Genomic DNA, 18,276 nt, shown 5'->3' on the forward strand with positions numbered 1-18,276 from the left:
GTGAATATGTCTATGCTACCTAAGGCAATCTGCAATCCCTATAAAAATACCATCAATTTTTTTTTTTCAAAATGGAACAAATAATCCTAAAACTTATGTGGAACCAGAAAAGACCCCAAATAGCCAGAAGAATGTTGAAAAAGTGAGTCAAAATTGGTGGTATCACAATTCCAGACTTCAAGCTCTATTACAAAGCTGTCATCATCAAGACAGTATGGTATTGGCACAAAAACAGACACATAGATCAATGGAACAGAATAGAGAGCCCAGAAACAGACCCTCAACTCTATGGTCAACTAATCTTCAACTAAGCAGGAAAGAATGTCCAATGGAAAAAATACAGTCTCTTTAACAAATGGTGTTGGGAAAATTGGACAGCCACATGCAGAAAAATGAAACTAGACCATTTCTCTACACTAAACACAAAAATAGACTCAAAATGGATGAAAGGCCTCAATGCGAGATAGGAATCCATCAAAACCCTTGAGGAGAATGCAGGCAGCAACCTCTTCAACCTCAGCTGCAGCAACTTCTTCCTAGAAACATGGCCAAGGCAAGAGAACCAAGGGAAAAAATGAACTATTGGGACTTCAGCAAGTCCTTTTGCACAGCTAGGAAATAGTCAACAAAACCAAAAGACAACTGACAGAATGGGAGAAGATATTCACAAATGACATATTACAAAAAGGGCTAGTATCCAAAAACTAGATAGAACTTATTAATCTCAACACCCAAAGAATAAATAATTCAACCAAGAAATGGGCAGAGGACATGAGCAGACATTTCTGCAAAGAAGATCCAGATCCAGATCCAACAGACACATAAAAATGTGTTCCACATCACTTGGCATCAGGGAAATACAAATCAAAACCACAATGAGATACCGCCTCACACCAGTCAAATGGCTAAAATTAACAAGTCAGGAAACGACAGATGCTGGCAAGGATGTGGAGAAAGGGGAGCCCTCCTACACTGTTGGTGGGAATGCAAGCTGGTACAGCCACTTCAGAAAATAGTATGGAGGTGCCTCAAAAATTTGAAAATAGAGCTCCCCTATGGCCCAGCAATCACACTACTGGGTATCTACCCTAAAGATACAAATGTAGTGATCTGAAGGGGTGCGTGCACCCAAATGTTTATAGAAGCTATGTCCCCAATAGCCAAACTATGGAAAGAACCTAGATGTCCTTCAACAGATGAATGGGTAAAGATGTGGTATATATACCCAATGCAGCCATCAGAAGAAATGAAATCTTGCCATTTGCAACGACATGGATGGAACTAGAGGATATTATGCTGAGTGAAATTAGTCAATCGGAGAAAGACAATTATCAATATGTTCTCCCTGATATGAGGAATTTGAGAGGCAACATGGGGGGCTTGGGGGTTAGGGAAGGAAAAAATGAAACAAGATGGGATCGGGAGGGAGACAAACTATAAGAGACTTAATCTCATGAAAAAACTGAGGGTTGCTTGGGTGGGGGGGAGAGGGTGGTTCGGTTATGGGCATTGGGGAGGTTATGTGATATGGTGAGTGCTGTGATGTGTGTAAGCTTGACAATTCACAAACCTGTACCCCTGGGGTAAATAATACATTATATGTTAATAAAAATAATAATAAAAATAAATACATAAAAATAAAAAAAAAATACAGGTGGGGAAAAAAAAAAAAGAGGGGCCTGACCTCTGAAAGATGATGAGTCAAAGAAGGCTTTGTTGTATATGGAGGGAATGAGTGCCAAGTTTGTAGAAAAAGAAGGTATTAACAACTCTATGGAATTTAAATGTGGCTAAATTCAGAAATAGAGGGGAGAGTAGAGGAAGACAGTTTATAACAGGGAATCTGAATTGTCCTTTCTGATTCTGATACTACATAGTACCTTAAAGGTCATTACAGAGCAACAAAGGGAAACAACTGAAGAGTTTTAATGGGGGGGTGGTATAAAGATTATTGGTGATGTTCAGTCACATTCTAACTACAATGAGAATAGACTGAGAAGTGCAGATGTAGGAGATATAACTTTCTGGCTCTTGTAATTCAGGAGTCAGGAGATGATAGCTTGTTTTAGGGTGGTGATGGCAATAAAAAAAAAAAAAAAAGTAGAATTGACAGATCCGAAATGTGTAATGCAGCATAAAATAAACAGAACACTGTTTCTACAAACAGAAAACATCCATCAGACTGGTGACACAGAACTAAACTATTTCAAAGGAATATGGTGGGGGGGGGGGTGCCACAGTGGAGGAATTTAGAGAATGGGAGAAGAAAAATAGATATAAGTTTAGAAAACTAAAGGAATTAGGATGTAAAGAAAACCAAAAACCAAAAACCAAACAAACAAAAAGAACAAAGACAACCCGCCTCCAACCCCCCAAAAACAGAAATGGGGCAGTAGTTGGAGGTGGATTCTGAAAATGAAGGGAGGTATTTTTAAAAAGGTAATGAAATGAGCACATTTGAGCGTTAATAGGAAGATTTTAGTTGAAATCAAAGAGATAAGAAAAGAAATAATTTAAGGACAAATGTGAAGAAAAGAGATGACATTTTGCAGAAGGAAGGATGTTCTACAGTAGAAAGCAGTATGGCAAATTCATGAAACTAGAGTAAGGCTTAAGTATAAAAATGAGGGGGACAATGGTGGGAAATCGTTCAGAAAAGGGCAGGGCTACTTCTACAATAAGAGAAAAAGAGAAATCAGGTACAAAAATGTCTGATACTGGGTATATTTTTCTCTGTGAAATAGTAAGAGAGCTCTATTAGCTTGCTAAGGCTGCCTTAACAAAGTACACAGAGAACTGGGTGTCTTAAAAAACAAATTTATTTCATCACAGTTCTAAAGGCCAGAAGTCCAAGATCAAGGTGTCAGGAGGGTTGGTTTCTTCTGTGGAATCACTCCTTGGCTTGTAGATGGGCATCTTCTCTTTGTCTTCCCATGGTTTTTCCTCTGTTGTCTGTGTCCTAATCTTTTCTTATAAGGATACTAATCATACTGGATTGTGGCCCACTCATATGACCTAATATTACCTTAATTATCACTTTAAAGCCTCTAACTCCAAACAAAATCACATTCAGAGGTAGTGGGGTTAGGACTTCAACATATGAATATTGGGGGGACACAATTCAGTCTATAATAAGAAGTTACTTGTCAAGAATGAGAAGGGAGATAGGATACATCAGAGGTTTAAAGTGAAAGAGGTTCAAAGTAGTTCTAAATAGTCTGAAATAGTTCTCACAATGACTACATGAAGTAATAGCTTAAAAGGGAAATTTAGTTTAAGTTCAGTTTAATTCAAAATGAAATTATGACTTTAAAAAGAAATGACCTTATTATTCCACTAAAAAATTATTTCGCAAATCAGAAAATCTGAATTCTACCCCTTGCTCTGCTAACAGACAATGCCCCTTGCATATATCTCTCTTCTTTTTCTCATTTTAAAATAGGAAGAACATATCACAGAACAGACATATGCCTCAGCATATACTAGAAAGAACACTGACTTGGGAACCCCTGACATCCTGGTCCTCTCTGTCACAGAAGAGCTTAATTTCTCAAAACCTTGATTCCTTATCCTAAAATGGAATATAACTAATTCATCTTTGAAGTCTCTTCTAAAGTCCTACAGTTCTATAAAATAAAATAAAATAAAGTTACTTTGAGAATAAATGGATTGTGGCAACAGAAAAAAAAAGATTATTTGAAATATTTACCAATAAAAATTATATATTCCCAGCATACTGAAGCACAGGTCTTCCATTTCTATCTTTTCTATATCCTCCTCTGCTCCCAAGTCAATATTATCCTATGGTTAAGGTGGACTTAAATAGTGTATGCTGAGCTGCAACAAGATAGTACTTTTTTATTGTTGTATGTACTCATCTACTTAACTTTAAATCATTATATTCTGAAACATCATTCCCAGTATATCCAAAGTACAAGTTTTGTATACGAAAACAAAAAACAAAACAAAACAAAACAAAAACCCCGATGGATATATTAGTCAGAAACATACATGGCAAAAGTAACAGAAAATCCAAACAATGTCTTAATCAGGAGTTTATTTTTCTCATGTAGTAAGTGTAGAAGTTGGCAAGTGCTCATGTTGGTTCAGGTATTCAAGATGCCATCAGGCACACAGGCTCTCTCTAATCTTTCTACAAAGCCATCTCTGAAAAGTAGCTTTCGTTCTCCTATTTATTGTGTTCATAGTTGTAAGATGGCTGTTGTATCTCTAGGCATGTTGCTGACACTCATGGGCTGAAGGAGGAGAAAGAGGCAAAAAGTCTCACTTCACAAAGCTTTGACTTTTTAATTTGAAAGGAAGACCTTTCCCAGTAGGCTTCTGCTCATTTTCTTAGCCTTAAATAGGCCAAAGCCCACACTTAAGATATTTGCACTACCCACTATGGTGGCCATGAGTCACATGTAGCTATTAAAATTAAATTAAATTAAAAATTCAATTTCTCAGTTCTGCTGGCCACATTTCAAGTGCTCAAAAGCTACAGTTAGTGGCTACCATATCAGACAGCACAAATACAGAGTACTTCCTTCACTGAAAAATTTTCTGCCTTGGCATCTCAAAGACCATAAGAAATGAAACCACCTCTGTTTTAGATCAATCGTGATATATAACCTAGGGCTGAGGTAAGGTAAGGTCCTTATCTCCATGAACAGCAGGGATTTCTGCTCCTACCTGAACAATGTAAGATAACATTAACAAGGGAAAACTGGCAGTAAAAGCAGTTGACAAATGTCTGCCACAATAGGATGATCAGTGCATTTACACTGAGGTTTATAAATTACACATTAACAATGTACTTCATAAAAAATTCCTGGCAAGCAGGTATTAAAATTAGAAAAATAAAGTAAAACTTGGGCTAACCATTATACAAGGCACTACTTGACACAAATATAATTGCTAAAGTAAACACTACCCTAGTGACTGATAGAAGGTTGAGGTAAGAAAGTAGTGGAATAATATATGAGCACTGTATAACAAACAAATCTGAGATAGCTGATTATGTTAAAAATGCAGTTACTAAATTCACTGGCAAAAAACAGTGCATCTTGTGATAAGAAAGATTTGTTAATAAGAATTACCTTTATATGGGAAAAGTTATTTCACATCTGCTCATTTCTCATGGCAGAATAAAATGAGAAAGACTGCAAAATAAAACAATGAGGCCAGATATGGAGAATAATACACTAACAGAATTATTCAAAAGATTAAAAAACTGATATTGACAACAGTTTTCTTCCTAGAGACTTCCAGGTTGTCAAGTCCTCCATGAATGCCATTTGTCTAAATCCAGCAATGGTAAGTATGCAGGAGTTCCTGTATACTATTGTAAACTAACTAAACATTTATATTTATATAAGTAATTATACACGTAAGTAATACATAGAACACGTAATTTGTATATGTAAATTACAAACTACTAACAATACACGCCCTGAATGACCAAATGCCTATTTTAAAAACTGACTTGTGTCTGAATAAAATTCTCAAAGTGTCTCAAAGTTCTTTCTATTCCACTGAAACATGAAAAATACTCTTGAAGGTAGTATAGTGGTTGTTTATCATGAAGAGAAAAAGGAAAAAGAATTTCTAATTACTACTAAGGAGTAATGAATTGAGAATTGTAAAAATTTTGGTCCTAAGGATAGTTTAGGTTTTCTTATTTTCCCTAAGTAAAAATAACTTATCCACTGAAACCTCTAAAGTCCCTATTGTCTATTTTCTCTTAATATTCTTTTATGTGAAATACTTAAAAGTTCAATAAATACTTTCATAAAGATTATAGCATTATAGCATAACCTTAAAGCTTTTTATAAGTAAAAATCTCAATTATGTCCTACGGCAAAACAAAAATTTTACAGAGATATTACTGAACATTATTAAGAAAGATTTATCAGAGTAACATTACAGTACATAAGACAACAGCCTACTGGAATGCACAGCAAAAAACTTGACACTATGAAGAGATAATCTGCCAACATTTTCCTTGTCAGCAACGCATGCTATGTATTTCTTATCACAAATAAAAAAGAGCTGACTAGAAACTGAATTCTAAAAAATATATTCACTATTTGAGTGTAACAAAAAGAATCTAGAATCTTCAGATGCAAGTTTAATAAATCACATGATTTATTTATGGGATTTCTACATCAGGTTGTGGTTTAAAAGAAGTTATATATGTGTGATATGAAGAGAATGATGTACAATCAATATGAATCTTATTAAATCTCTCTTCCGTGGACTTTCTCCATCTTCCTGCTTAGCAATAAAAGGCATTTTTAGGTTTATATAAACATTCTTTACAATTGCCCTCTTAACAAAAAATTAGTATATAAATAGCACTAGGCATTTAGTAAATAAGTCAGAGGCCAATAAGTTCAATTGTGCAGTTGTGAAATGTAATGTGAAAGAGTTTGAAACCTTAAGACTGGGTGATCTGCAGTGTTTCCAACATGTCTTCGACTGCCTTAAGAGAGTATTTGGTTTCCTTCTTACTTCGACCTGCAAACTGTTTAAAAAAAAAATGCAATTAGGTTCAATTTCATGGCAGGTTCAAAATCACAATCTTACCTTCACTTTGCTAACGAGAGTTAACTTTATCTATTTTATCACTAGCATGAAACCAAGTATCTTTTCTTCAATAAAACAGAACTTGGGTTTTATTCTTTGCTTTTATTTCCCTTACCTCCAGAGACCTATCTAGAAAAATGCTGTTACAGCCAATGTCAGAGAAACTTTTGCCTATGCTCTCTTCTAGGATTTTTATGGTTTCAGGTCTCACGTTCAGGTCTTTAATGCATTTTGAATTGTATGGTGTAAGAAAATGGGCCCATTTCATTCTTTTGCATGTGGCTGACCAGTTTTCCCAACATCCTTTTGTTGAAAGGTTTGTCTTTTTCCCATTGCATATTCTTGCCTCTTCTGGTAAAGATTAATTAACCATATAAACATGGATTTGTTTCTGGGCTTTCTATCCTGTTCCACTGATCTATGTGTCTATTTTTGTACCAGTATCATACTGTTTTAATTACTAAAGCTTTGTAATATAACTTGAAATCCGGAATTGTGATACCGCCAGCCTTTTTTTCTTTTTCAAGATTGCTTTGGCTATTCGGGGTCTTTCAAGGTTCCATACAAATTTAGGATTATTTGTTCTAGTTCTGTGAACAATACTGTTGGTATTTTGATAGGGACTGCGTAAATCTGCAGACTGCTTTGGGGCATTATGCACCTTTTAACAATTATTGTTCTCCCAACCCATGAGTATGGAATATCCTTCTATTTTGCTTGTATTGTCTTGAATTTCTTTCACCAATGCTCTATATTTGGGGTTTACATTTTCATTAAGTAGTGTGATAACTTACAAAAACATAAATTTGATTTTAAAACTATTCTCTTTTGATGAGCAAACTTTTATGAAATAAAAAGCATAATTTATAAGTGAAATTTATATTTCTGTAGAAATGTGAACCATTTCTATTTCTTCTAAACAAATGTTTACAATTTCAACAAAAGTAAAATGTAAATGTAATTTCTATTAAATATTTTAAAGCTGCACATCTCTAAAATTATTTAAAGTAAGTCACAGTCTTTAAAATTTTTCTGTAATTATGAGTTGACAAGATAGGTTTCTGCAGTAAAGAACTGTCAAATAAAACTCTACGCTACATATTAAAATGATGTAAACATGTTTTAAAATATGCATTTCTAATTTATGAAATTGTAATTTATTTCATAAAACCAAGCTGGGATTGGATTTTATACTGAAAACAAAATACAATGGATTAAAAATGGGATCTTTGCGTATTTAAAAGCAAATTCATGGCATACTAAATATAGCGCACATAATCAGTAAGAAAAACACTGCTGAACATCCCATGATGATTTTAAAATGGGTTTTCTAATTAGACTGACTATTCTCATCATTTATCAGTTTGACTGAATATTACAGATTTATCAAATAACTGTTCCTTACAGGGGTAAGAGAAAGTTTATTATGAAGATATCTATATTCACTGAGCCCCTGGTTAAAGTATTGATTAACTTTTGCTATTAGCAAATATAGTATTTTCAAAATAACATCTAAGCACTCAATACATTTTCTAGTGACTTATCTTCCCTGCAAATACCAATGCTGTCTTAAGCACTTAGCAATTGATTTATGATGTGTTCCTTCTCTTTTGTAATTAACTTAATTTGGCAAACTTCTCGTGACCTGTTGAGAAAGATTAAGTGATCAAGCACAGGTAAAATCACAGAAGCAACAGACTTCAGGAATTGGTAACCTGCCTCTCCGACCTTTCTGGCTACAGGTTAACATTATGATTCTCCTACTTCCTACACCATTAGCTTCTATGGTTGAATCTTGATTTGATAGAGTAAATAAAGGGGATTTCTAGAAGAAATGCCAGGGGAAGAGAAAAGCTTTTCATAAGAATCAAGATCACTATACCTTTCACAAAACATTACTAGTTCAAGGAATTCAGATGCTAAATATATTATTCATAATTATAAAATATGGTAAATAACAACATAATATTTAAAACTCTGCCTTTTCATAATTTTCCAAGATGACCGAAGGATGTGGGGTATGTTATTACTACTATCCAGTTGGTAAATTCACTTTCACAAGGACTTACCAAGAACAGAAAGCCCTTTCTTTTACTACTGCCTATCCAAAGTAAACAGGAATGGTCCTAATCAGATACTTAAAGGTCTAATTCTAAGAAAAAGCTTTGATGGTTCTGAGCAAAATAGGATACCACATAGTGATATTTACTCCAATATTTTAATTACCAAAACAGAATAATGAAAATTTTCTGTAGAGCTGAAGTCATAACCAGAATTTTAAAATACAGTACTTTTCTTGATTTGTTCTTAAACATAATAGTAGTAAATAAAATCTGTGGTTTTTTTTAATTAGCGAATTTAAAAAATATCACCTAAGATTGTCAACACTACTGACAACCAGTGCAGTTTAGAACAAACCAAACTTATTTGTGTCAGAACAAATAAAAGGAAAGTTTGAAATATAAATCTATCACTTCAAATTTTGTCTGACATGCAATTATTTTGTCTATTCCAGAATTATACGGCAATTTAACTGATTAAGCCGGAATCCTATTTTTCCCTCAAATCATGATTTAATTTTCCATTTCCCAAAAGGATAGTAACAGAATCACCTCTGCAATCATAAATAACATATGGATTGCTAGCACAGACAAATTTAACAGTGTACTAAAGAAGCATTTATCTGGAAAATTATTGTGAGTAGGTTCACATTAAAGTTTTTCATGAGCATTAATCAAACTTGCCTTCCTATACTGAACATGCTAAACCAATTACCTAATTGAAGAGCAAGTAGTAGCCATATTCTGTTTCATTATTAAGTAGAAAGAAAGAAGGAAAACCAGTTCTTAAAATCTCATTTTCTCTAATTTACAAATGCTTAGAAAAACATTACAATAAGGAGTATTTATAATATACTTTATACTTGTTTATATGCCTAGACATGAGTCATAAAACTATCAATTAGATCCCAGAGATTTATCTAATTACTAAAATGTCAATCTCTGAAAGTTTTCCTTTCCACATTAATCACAAATCCTGCATTTTTGTTTTCATACATTTAGATTTTACTTAAATAAACTCTTCTTTCATAATTCCCTATGGATCTGAAAGAAAACTCACCAGAAAGCACACTCAAATAATAAAAACTTATTTATCAAATTCAAAGATCAATAATTTATCCACTGTGATAACTGGGATAAATTGGGCTACAATTTACCTTTGCATAATTTGTGGAAAATAATATGGGTGGACGAAGTACTAGGATAAATAAATTGGAACAGGGAATGGATGAATTTCAGAAACATTATACTGAGTGAAAGAAGCCAGGCACGAAAGAGTACATAACCTATGATCTCACTTATATAAAATTCCAGTACAGGCAAAACTTATTTATAGTGATAAAAATCATATCAGTGCTTATCTGCAATGTCAGGAGGGGCTGACTACAGAGTGGCAGAAGGGACTTCCTGGAGTGACAGAAATGCTGCATATCTGGAATGGGGTGATTGTGAGAAAGAAGTATATATTTGTCAGAACTCAACTGTGCATTTAAAACCTGTGCACGTTATTGTCTATAAATCATCCCTCAATAAAGCAGATAATGAGAAAAAGGCAAAAATAAATGAAAACAGAAGGTGGAACTATAGAGCTTTACAATAGTGTAATAAATTGCCAAATGACCACATATTTCTCTTCCCATTAAGAGGTGAAGTATTACATCCCCTGAATCTGAGCTGACCATGTGACTTGCTTTTGCTCAGTGAAAAATTAGCCCTATGTGCCACAGAGACTCAAAAAGGAGCTTGCCTGTTTACTACTCTTGGAACTCTGAGACCACCACATGAGTAAGTCCAAGCTAGGCTGCCAAATGAGAAACACAAAGCCCAGCACTCCAAGCTGACAGACAGTCAAAGTCAGATATTTAAGTAAGGCCATCAACCACTAGCATGGTGCAGAAACATAAATAAGCCTAGTTGAGACGAACAGAATTACTCAACTGAGCCCAAGCCAAACAGCATACCTATAGAATCAAACATAAATAAGTTGTTATTTTAACTCACTAAGTTAGCAAAAGGTAACGGATAGAAATATTTATGGAATCTGATTCACAGAAAGAACCCAGAACCTCTACAAAAAAAGCACAGAATATACAAGCTTTAAAAGCACAAAGAAACTTTATTTAAAACCTGTTACTGGTGGCTAAGGGTAAGTAAATTGGGCATGATGGGTTTAGTTGAGGAGTATTGGAGTTGCTATGCAGAAACCTAACAAGACCAACTGAGAGATGTGCTGTCTTCCTGCAGGATATCTAAAATGATAGAAACTGGCAAAAGTTCTTTCTTCTATCCTTTCCTATAGAGTCAAGAGAAGACAAATCATATCTTCAGTAAAGACGTGCAAAACATCGCTGTGGACTAAGGAGTTTCTGATACAAAACTCAAATATTGAAGAGTACCAGTGACACTCTTAGAGCTCCTTCCAAAGAACACTGAGACTTTATAAAATAAGTGTAAATAGAATGGGTCTAGTAAGGCAAGATTAAAAAAAAAAAAAGGAATAGCAGGGAGATAAATGGCAGGGAGGGTACTAAAGAACAGGGTTTAGATCTATGAACAATGGCTTAAAATACTAAAATGATAGGTTCATGTCCGGTGATATGATGCATCTCAAAAGGCAGGGAAGGGCATACTTGTCTGGCCTTGTATTACTGAAGAGACCAGGAGAAAGGAAAACAAAACTAAACTCTGAATTTAGATACTGAATAGAGCTTTAAATCTGAAATGAAAAGAGAAAACAAGTGAGGGTAGACTATCAATCGTTCACATGAGGAAATAACTGAGAAGAGAGTGAAAAACTGCATTTGTAGCTGCAGATACATTTATACCTGACATTTCTTTAGTGAAAATTATCCCTTAATCCTCAGAAACTTCTATTGTGTCCATCTTGCAGATGAAAGGATAGGCCCAGAGACAGTATATAATTTATCCAAAATCACATAAATAGTAAATATCAGAATATGATCTCTCTGATATGAGGAATTTGAGAGGCAGGGCGGGTGGTCATGGGGGCTAGGGAGGGAAAAATGAAACAAAGATGGAACTGCAGAGGGAGACAAACCGCAGAGGGAGACAAACCGTAAGAGCCTCTTAATCTCAGGAAACAAAGTGAGGGTTGCTGGGGGGTGGAGGGGGAAGGGATAGGATGGCTGGGTTATGGACACTGGGGAGGGTATGTGCTATGGTGAGTGCTGGGAATTGTGTAAGCCTGATGATTCACAGACCCGTACCCCTGAAGCAAATATACACTATATATTAATAAAAATATATAAATTTAAAAAAAAAGAAACTAAATAATAATAATAATTATTATAGTAGTAATAATAAATGTCAGAGCCAAACTCTGAACACAGACAATATGGATCCAGCATTTGTATTTTTCTCTTAACTCCTACACGGTAATACTAAATTCCACACATGGGACCCATGACAGAATATAGAAATGGACAGAAATTCTCTAGATAGCTATTTGGGGGAAAATTGACCCTTATTTCTCTTCCTACATAGGAATCAATTCCAAATGGGCTGTAGATCTAAATACAAAAGGTAGATGGAAAAAGCCTCTAAAGACACACAAAATTATCTGTATGACTATGAGTAGCAACTGACCTCTTAAACAATACAAAACCACATACCATTAAAGAATATAAATGATATTTCACTTCAGAACTTTCATTCATCAATATCATTTGAGAGAAATAGCAAATAAGGTGAAGAAATTTACTGCACATATAACAAAAAGCTCATAATCAGAAAACTAAAAAACAAAATAAAAAGTCATAAACCCATTAAAAAGAGACTTCATGAAAGAGATATCCAAATAGCTAATAAACATATGCAAAAGTGTTCAATCTCACTGGTCATCAGGGAGATGCAAAATGAAACTACAAGATACTATACGTACTCCAGAATGGCTGTAATTATAAAAACTGATAGGACCAAATATTGATAAAGATGTAGAACTACAAGAACTACCAAACATGGCTGGTGAGACTATAAACAACTAATATGGAAAACAAATTATGACCCAGTATTTCCACTCAAAGGTATACACCCATTAGAAGTACATGTATACCAAAAGACTACAGCAACATTCAATGTAGTATTGTTCAAAATAGTCCCAAACAGAAATATCCCAAATGCCTATCAACAACTGACTAAACTGTAGTATGTTCATATAATAGACTATAGTACAACAAAAATGAATGAACTACAGACACAAAGAGGGATAAATAAACATAACAGTGAAATAGAGTAGACAAAAATGAATACATACTATGATACCATAATCAAAAATAAGCCAAGACTATGGGATTATCAATAAACACTCTTGAGGTTAACAGGAATAGAAATTAAGAGGATTAACTATGAGGGCTCTGGGGTACTGTAATGTTTCTATTTCTTAACCTGGATATAATTACCTTGTATAATTCATTAAAATGTACATTTATGACTTGGGTTCTTTTTTCTATGCATGTTGTAATAAAAACTGATTTTAAAAATACATTCATGTCATGTCAAAAAAAAGCATTCTCTGACCAGCTAATTGTTTCTCAAAAATAGCTTAAAAAACAAGGATGTAGTCTATAAACCATTACATTAGTTTTATTATTTATTTATTATAATATTTATTTATTATCCAAGTCTTATCTTTAAATCACACACACACACACACACATAAAGACACACTCTAGACCTACAACTGTGGAACCCTACTATAATCTATGTTATCTCAATTAACTGCATTTGAAGAAGCACAGCCTAGCTGTTTATATTCTGACTTACAATATGCCAACAGAACTAATATCCTCTATTATATATAATAAAAATACATTAAAGTGACTTTAAACAATGTGATCATGTGGACATTAAATTTTTTTAATCTCCCCAATCTTCTCCAATCAGGAGCACAAAAACAAAAGAAACAGTACCAAAAACAAAATAACAGAAAACAAGCCTAAAGAGAACATCTTCAAAAAAACTACACTAGAGGTAATCCTCCCAAACCCTGTAATGTGGTTTTTATCACCAACAGTGACAAGACCTACAAAAGATCAACGGCTGTATGATAGGAGTATGTATGGTAGGATGCACAACCTAGTCAACAAGCCACAGAAATGAAAAAAGTATGAACTGATGACTCTGCAAATGGCCTGCAAAACCAAGACAGTCTCAAAGCTCTAAATCAAATACGAGGTTAAACAAGTCTACAACCTCAAAATCTCTAAAATGTCCAGCTAACACCCTCTTCCAGGAGGAAAGACACCTCACGGTGAAGGATAATTACCAGAAACCGAAACCAAATTGAACAGGGCAGAAACACTAGGGGTAAAAAAGCAAGATGGTTCAGATAAGGGAAAGGAGTAGATGAGAGGAAGGTAGGGATGTTCACAGGCTGCAAATCCCAGAATAAAATAAATAAAACTAACAACAAAATGCAACATTTCAAGCTGACAGCAACACCTCAAAATTCAAGATCTACAGAGATCCAAGAGTAAAACAGAAGGCTGAAGACAAAATCTTTCTGAACCAGACTAGTTCTGAGAAAGACTGTGCATACAGAAAGGTCATATTTAGCTTCTCTGTAACAAAACGGATGCCATAAAAAGACAAGCTGGGAAGTTATCCTATCTCTGATGCCCTCACTCCAAAAAAAAACCTCCTAATAAAAACTATCTGATTTAAACAAGGAGAACAGCAACAACAAAAAGAGAATACAGATTAACTCCATAAAAAAATTAATACAGAGTAAAAAAAAAGAAAACAACAAAAAAGATTTGAAAGAAAATGAATGACAGTGTAAAGAGGTGGAAAAGGAAATCCAATAAACTTATAATTAGAGACGTGGGAAAAAAACTTAGGGTATCAAACAAAAAAATATTTAACACAAAAGCAACTCTTCTCAGATTAAAAGGGGATTAAATTTACATATTAAATGGGTTTACTGCATATTTGGGAAAACTGACCCAATAACAATCAATAAAACATACTGTAGTAAAACTAATGGATTTTAATGATAAAGAAAAATTTCCTTTGGACATCCAGACAAAAAGTCTAAGTCACTTAGGGAAAGAAAATCAGGACAGAATAAGACTTCTTAACAGCAGTATCTTATCCTAAAACACAATGGAACAGTACGTTTAAGATACTTAAGTAAAGATAAGCCAAAGGTTGTATAAAAAGCCAAAATTATCCCTCAAATATAAAGACTACAGAGAGACAATTCTATAAACATGCAGTATGTAAGAAGATATTGTTTTGCTATGAGTTCTCTCTGAAGAATCTCCCAGCAACAAGCTTCAAAAAACTGAGAAATGAATGGAGAAGTTTCAGGTAAGATCTGACACGTAAGCAGAGTACAAAAACTTTTTTATATAGTCTAGCTAGTTTACTTTAGGCTTTTCTTCCTCCCTTTTAATTACTTGAGATACTCTAATTAATATATAACACACCTAAAATACATGCACAATTTGTTTCTAAAATACACTGCACAATTTGTTTACCTTTTCTGGATTTTTAGAATCACTTTTTATTTGCCAAATGCTGACTACTGAAATTTCCAGATAGTAAGGCTACTTAAGGGATCTAATAGTAATGGACTGCTTTTGAAAAAAGAAAAAAATAAGTGAACCTACAGGTTAGTTCTACACAGTTGAAATACATTAGATTAAGACCCAAAGGAATAAAAGTTCAATGACAGACATTTGGCTTTGTTAATTTGCTGAAACAAAAACAATTAAGAAATATATTAACTAACCTATATAATATAAAACTATCAATACTGACCTGATAAGCTCTGTTTATTTGACTAGCTGCCCAACTAGCATATTTCATGTTGTCCTTTTTTGTTTTTGCACTTGCTTTTGGATTAGAAGCAATATGACTCGCCGACTAAAAACAAAAAAGAAACATCAAAAACAAAATTCCTTTTTTCTAGCCAAGATAATAAAAAAATAAATAAATAAAAATAAAAAACATGTAAGGGTCATATCTGCAATGGGATAACAAAGAATACCAAAACAACTTTAAAAACAAAGTGGAATGAAATTAGTGTTTAAAAATGAAAACAGTTTAAAACATAAAGTGACAAAAAGAGAAAGAGCATCTTAAATACCTAAATTAATTTTATTAGTTATCTACCACAACTCTTAAAGGTAAAATTAAATACTGTAAAATATCACTTAAATAGTATAGGGTATTGAAGGTCATTATTATTTTTTATTATTATTATTTCTAGTTCTTTATTACTGTATTGCTTCAGCTTTCCAATGTCAGAATTATAGAATTACTGAATATTAATGTAAGAAGGAATCTCAAAAATAATTTAGTGCATTTTCCGACATTAACAGGTGAAAAAAAATTTAAGTCCATTAGGAGTGATTTGACTTGACCAAATCAAGTTATTTAGAGCTTCAAAAAAAGAAAGAGCTCCTCACTTCCAATCTAGCTCTCTTTTCACTTTACCAAGAGTTTCCATATTATGTTCCACAGCACCAGTTAGAATCACGGCAATTTGATAGATCCATCCTCTCCTTTTAAAAAATGTACTTAAACAAGGGATTGTTAATCTAGGATCCATGAAAGAATCTGTAAACCACCAAAATTATATATTAATTTTTAAGCATATATTGTATTTCTGGGGAGAGGAAGATCTTTTATCTTGTGTTTAAATATATCTTATTCTTAAGAGGATTCATCTGTGTCATTAAAAAAAAAAAAAAATCAAGTCTTTCTTTTATACCTAGCCTGTGTTACAGGTTCTTTCCCACTTCTTCCTCCTCTGGCAATGAGGAATTTAGGAACTTACTGGCCAAAATCTTATTTTTACAAGTCTATGTTTTTAATGTCACCTTTTTGGTATGAATTTTAGCAAATGAAGTAATAAAGATCAACCGACTGAGCTGATATCCCAGCTCAATAACTTAGTAAGTCTGTGTTCATCTTTCGACAAATTAACTGGACCACTCTGTGTCTTAGGTTCACTTTCTGTGAAATGGTAGTAGTAACAGTATCTTCTCAAATAGCTGATATCAAGATTTAATGATTTAAAATAAAAATAGAGTTCAAAACAATGTCCAGCACATAGTGTTATGTATAAACTATCATTACTAATCTATTGTTATTCATTTTTTTATTAGTCTTTCATTTATTTGGTAAAAAGAGACAACATCACTACTATACCACACCTCCAACCTACAACAATTGGCACTGGTAGATCCAGGAAAATTTTTGAAATTCCTCTGAACTATTTTCTAATCACATTATGCCATTCCTTTCCTAAAAATTATTTCATTTATATTTCTTCCTGCCTCTATTTCTACAATCAATTCTTTTTCACTGAGCCTCAACAAGACATTTATCGCAAAGTCCTTGAAAAGACCAGAATAAATTAAAATTTCGAAGAACGGGCCTATTAAAAAAAAGTTTTCTGACTCTAGGAAGGGGCTCATTCTATGTATATTTTAAAGCTCAGCAAATTCTTCCTCTATTTCCCATAGTTCTTGTTAACTGACTTTTCAAAGTTCATCATTTGGCACACATAAACCACAGAAATATTTAATTACACGCTTTCCACAATTTCCAAGCTCTTTTTTGTACCATAGAAAAATTTTAATTTGAAAGTAGAGATTTTTTTTGCTAATGTCTTTTATTGCATAGTTTAAAATTATGTCATACAATTATAATTTAAGGTAAGAAACATATTGGGCATAAACCCAAGAATATCAAAACAATTAAGATACATAATATGGTTTTGTATCTGTTAGTATTTCATAAAAAAGCAGACTTAAATTCTGATAGCATAGAAGATATTTTAAATAATAAATAATAAAATAATTAATAATAAAATAATAAAATGTCAAATAGGACGTATTAACATTTAAAGATAAAACTGCCTTACAATCTCTTGCTCATTTTTAACTAGAGGAAAAAAATACGCTTACCAACAAAATACAAGCAAGAGGGAAGTAATTGGATGGGATATTTAATGGACTTTAAATGACAGAATCCATAAAATAACATTAAACATGCACCTCTACTCACCATGTAAAGCCCAAACAAAGCTCTCATATTTCTGTTGTTCAGTTTCAGTGCCTGTGCAAAATACTTTCTTGAAAGTTCGAGGTTTTCAAGTCCACCTTGGGTATATTTAACCTGTTAAAAATTGCAGAGTGCTGTAACCTGTTTATTTTACTACTTTGAAATACAGCACGTTTCATCATACCACAGGCATTAGTAATTGAAACAGATACTCTGTAAACAAATGCAAGATGTTAAAAGAATTTATCTTAAAGTTGTTAAAGCTAAATTTTAAAGCATAACCTCCCTGAAAAACCTATTCTATGAACATTAAGATCACAGAGTACTTTTTAAAACAAAATACTATTAATAAAAAAACCAATATAATTTCTTTTCAACTGCCTTGGTAATGCCTCACAACTTAGTATTTTCTATTAGTAGCATTCTAAATCTATACTTACATACATTGAGTTGCCCTTTACTAGTCACCTTGACATTTATTATTAATGAAATGCTTCTAACCTTAGAGCATTCAATTGTATTACAATTCTTAATAGTAAGATAAATACTTCCCACTTCCAAAAATATTGATCTTAGTATGAATGTCCTAGAA

General features: G+C 33.2%; 1 protein-coding gene across 2 annotated transcripts in view; it reads right to left on the reverse strand.

Moving 5' to 3' along the window:
- Nucleotides 1–5,099: 5,099 nt before the first annotated feature.
- EMC2 (ER membrane protein complex subunit 2) overlaps nucleotides 5,100–18,276 on the reverse strand; it is a 43,255-nt gene continuing 30,078 nt past the window's right edge. Inside the window, exons 9-12 of one of the 2 annotated variants that reach the window (XM_080802205.1) lie at nucleotides 17,688–17,798; nucleotides 15,432–15,536; nucleotides 6,439–6,526; nucleotides 5,100–5,162 (exon numbers count right to left, since the gene is read on the reverse strand). In XM_080802205.1, coding sequence (XP_080658331.1) covers nucleotides 6,440–6,526; nucleotides 15,432–15,536; nucleotides 17,688–17,798 — 303 coding nt within the window. In that variant the 3' untranslated portion in view covers nucleotides 5,100–5,162; nucleotide 6,439. Of the gene's footprint in view, nucleotides 5,163–6,125; nucleotides 6,527–15,431; nucleotides 15,537–17,687; nucleotides 17,799–18,276 lie in introns of those variants that run through there. The other variant, XM_080802204.1, reaches the window with a different exon arrangement.

This window comes from Martes martes (assembly GCF_963455335.1).
Source record: "Martes martes genome assembly, chromosome: 4".
Classification (NCBI taxonomy): domain Eukaryota; kingdom Metazoa; phylum Chordata; class Mammalia; order Carnivora; family Mustelidae; genus Martes; species Martes martes.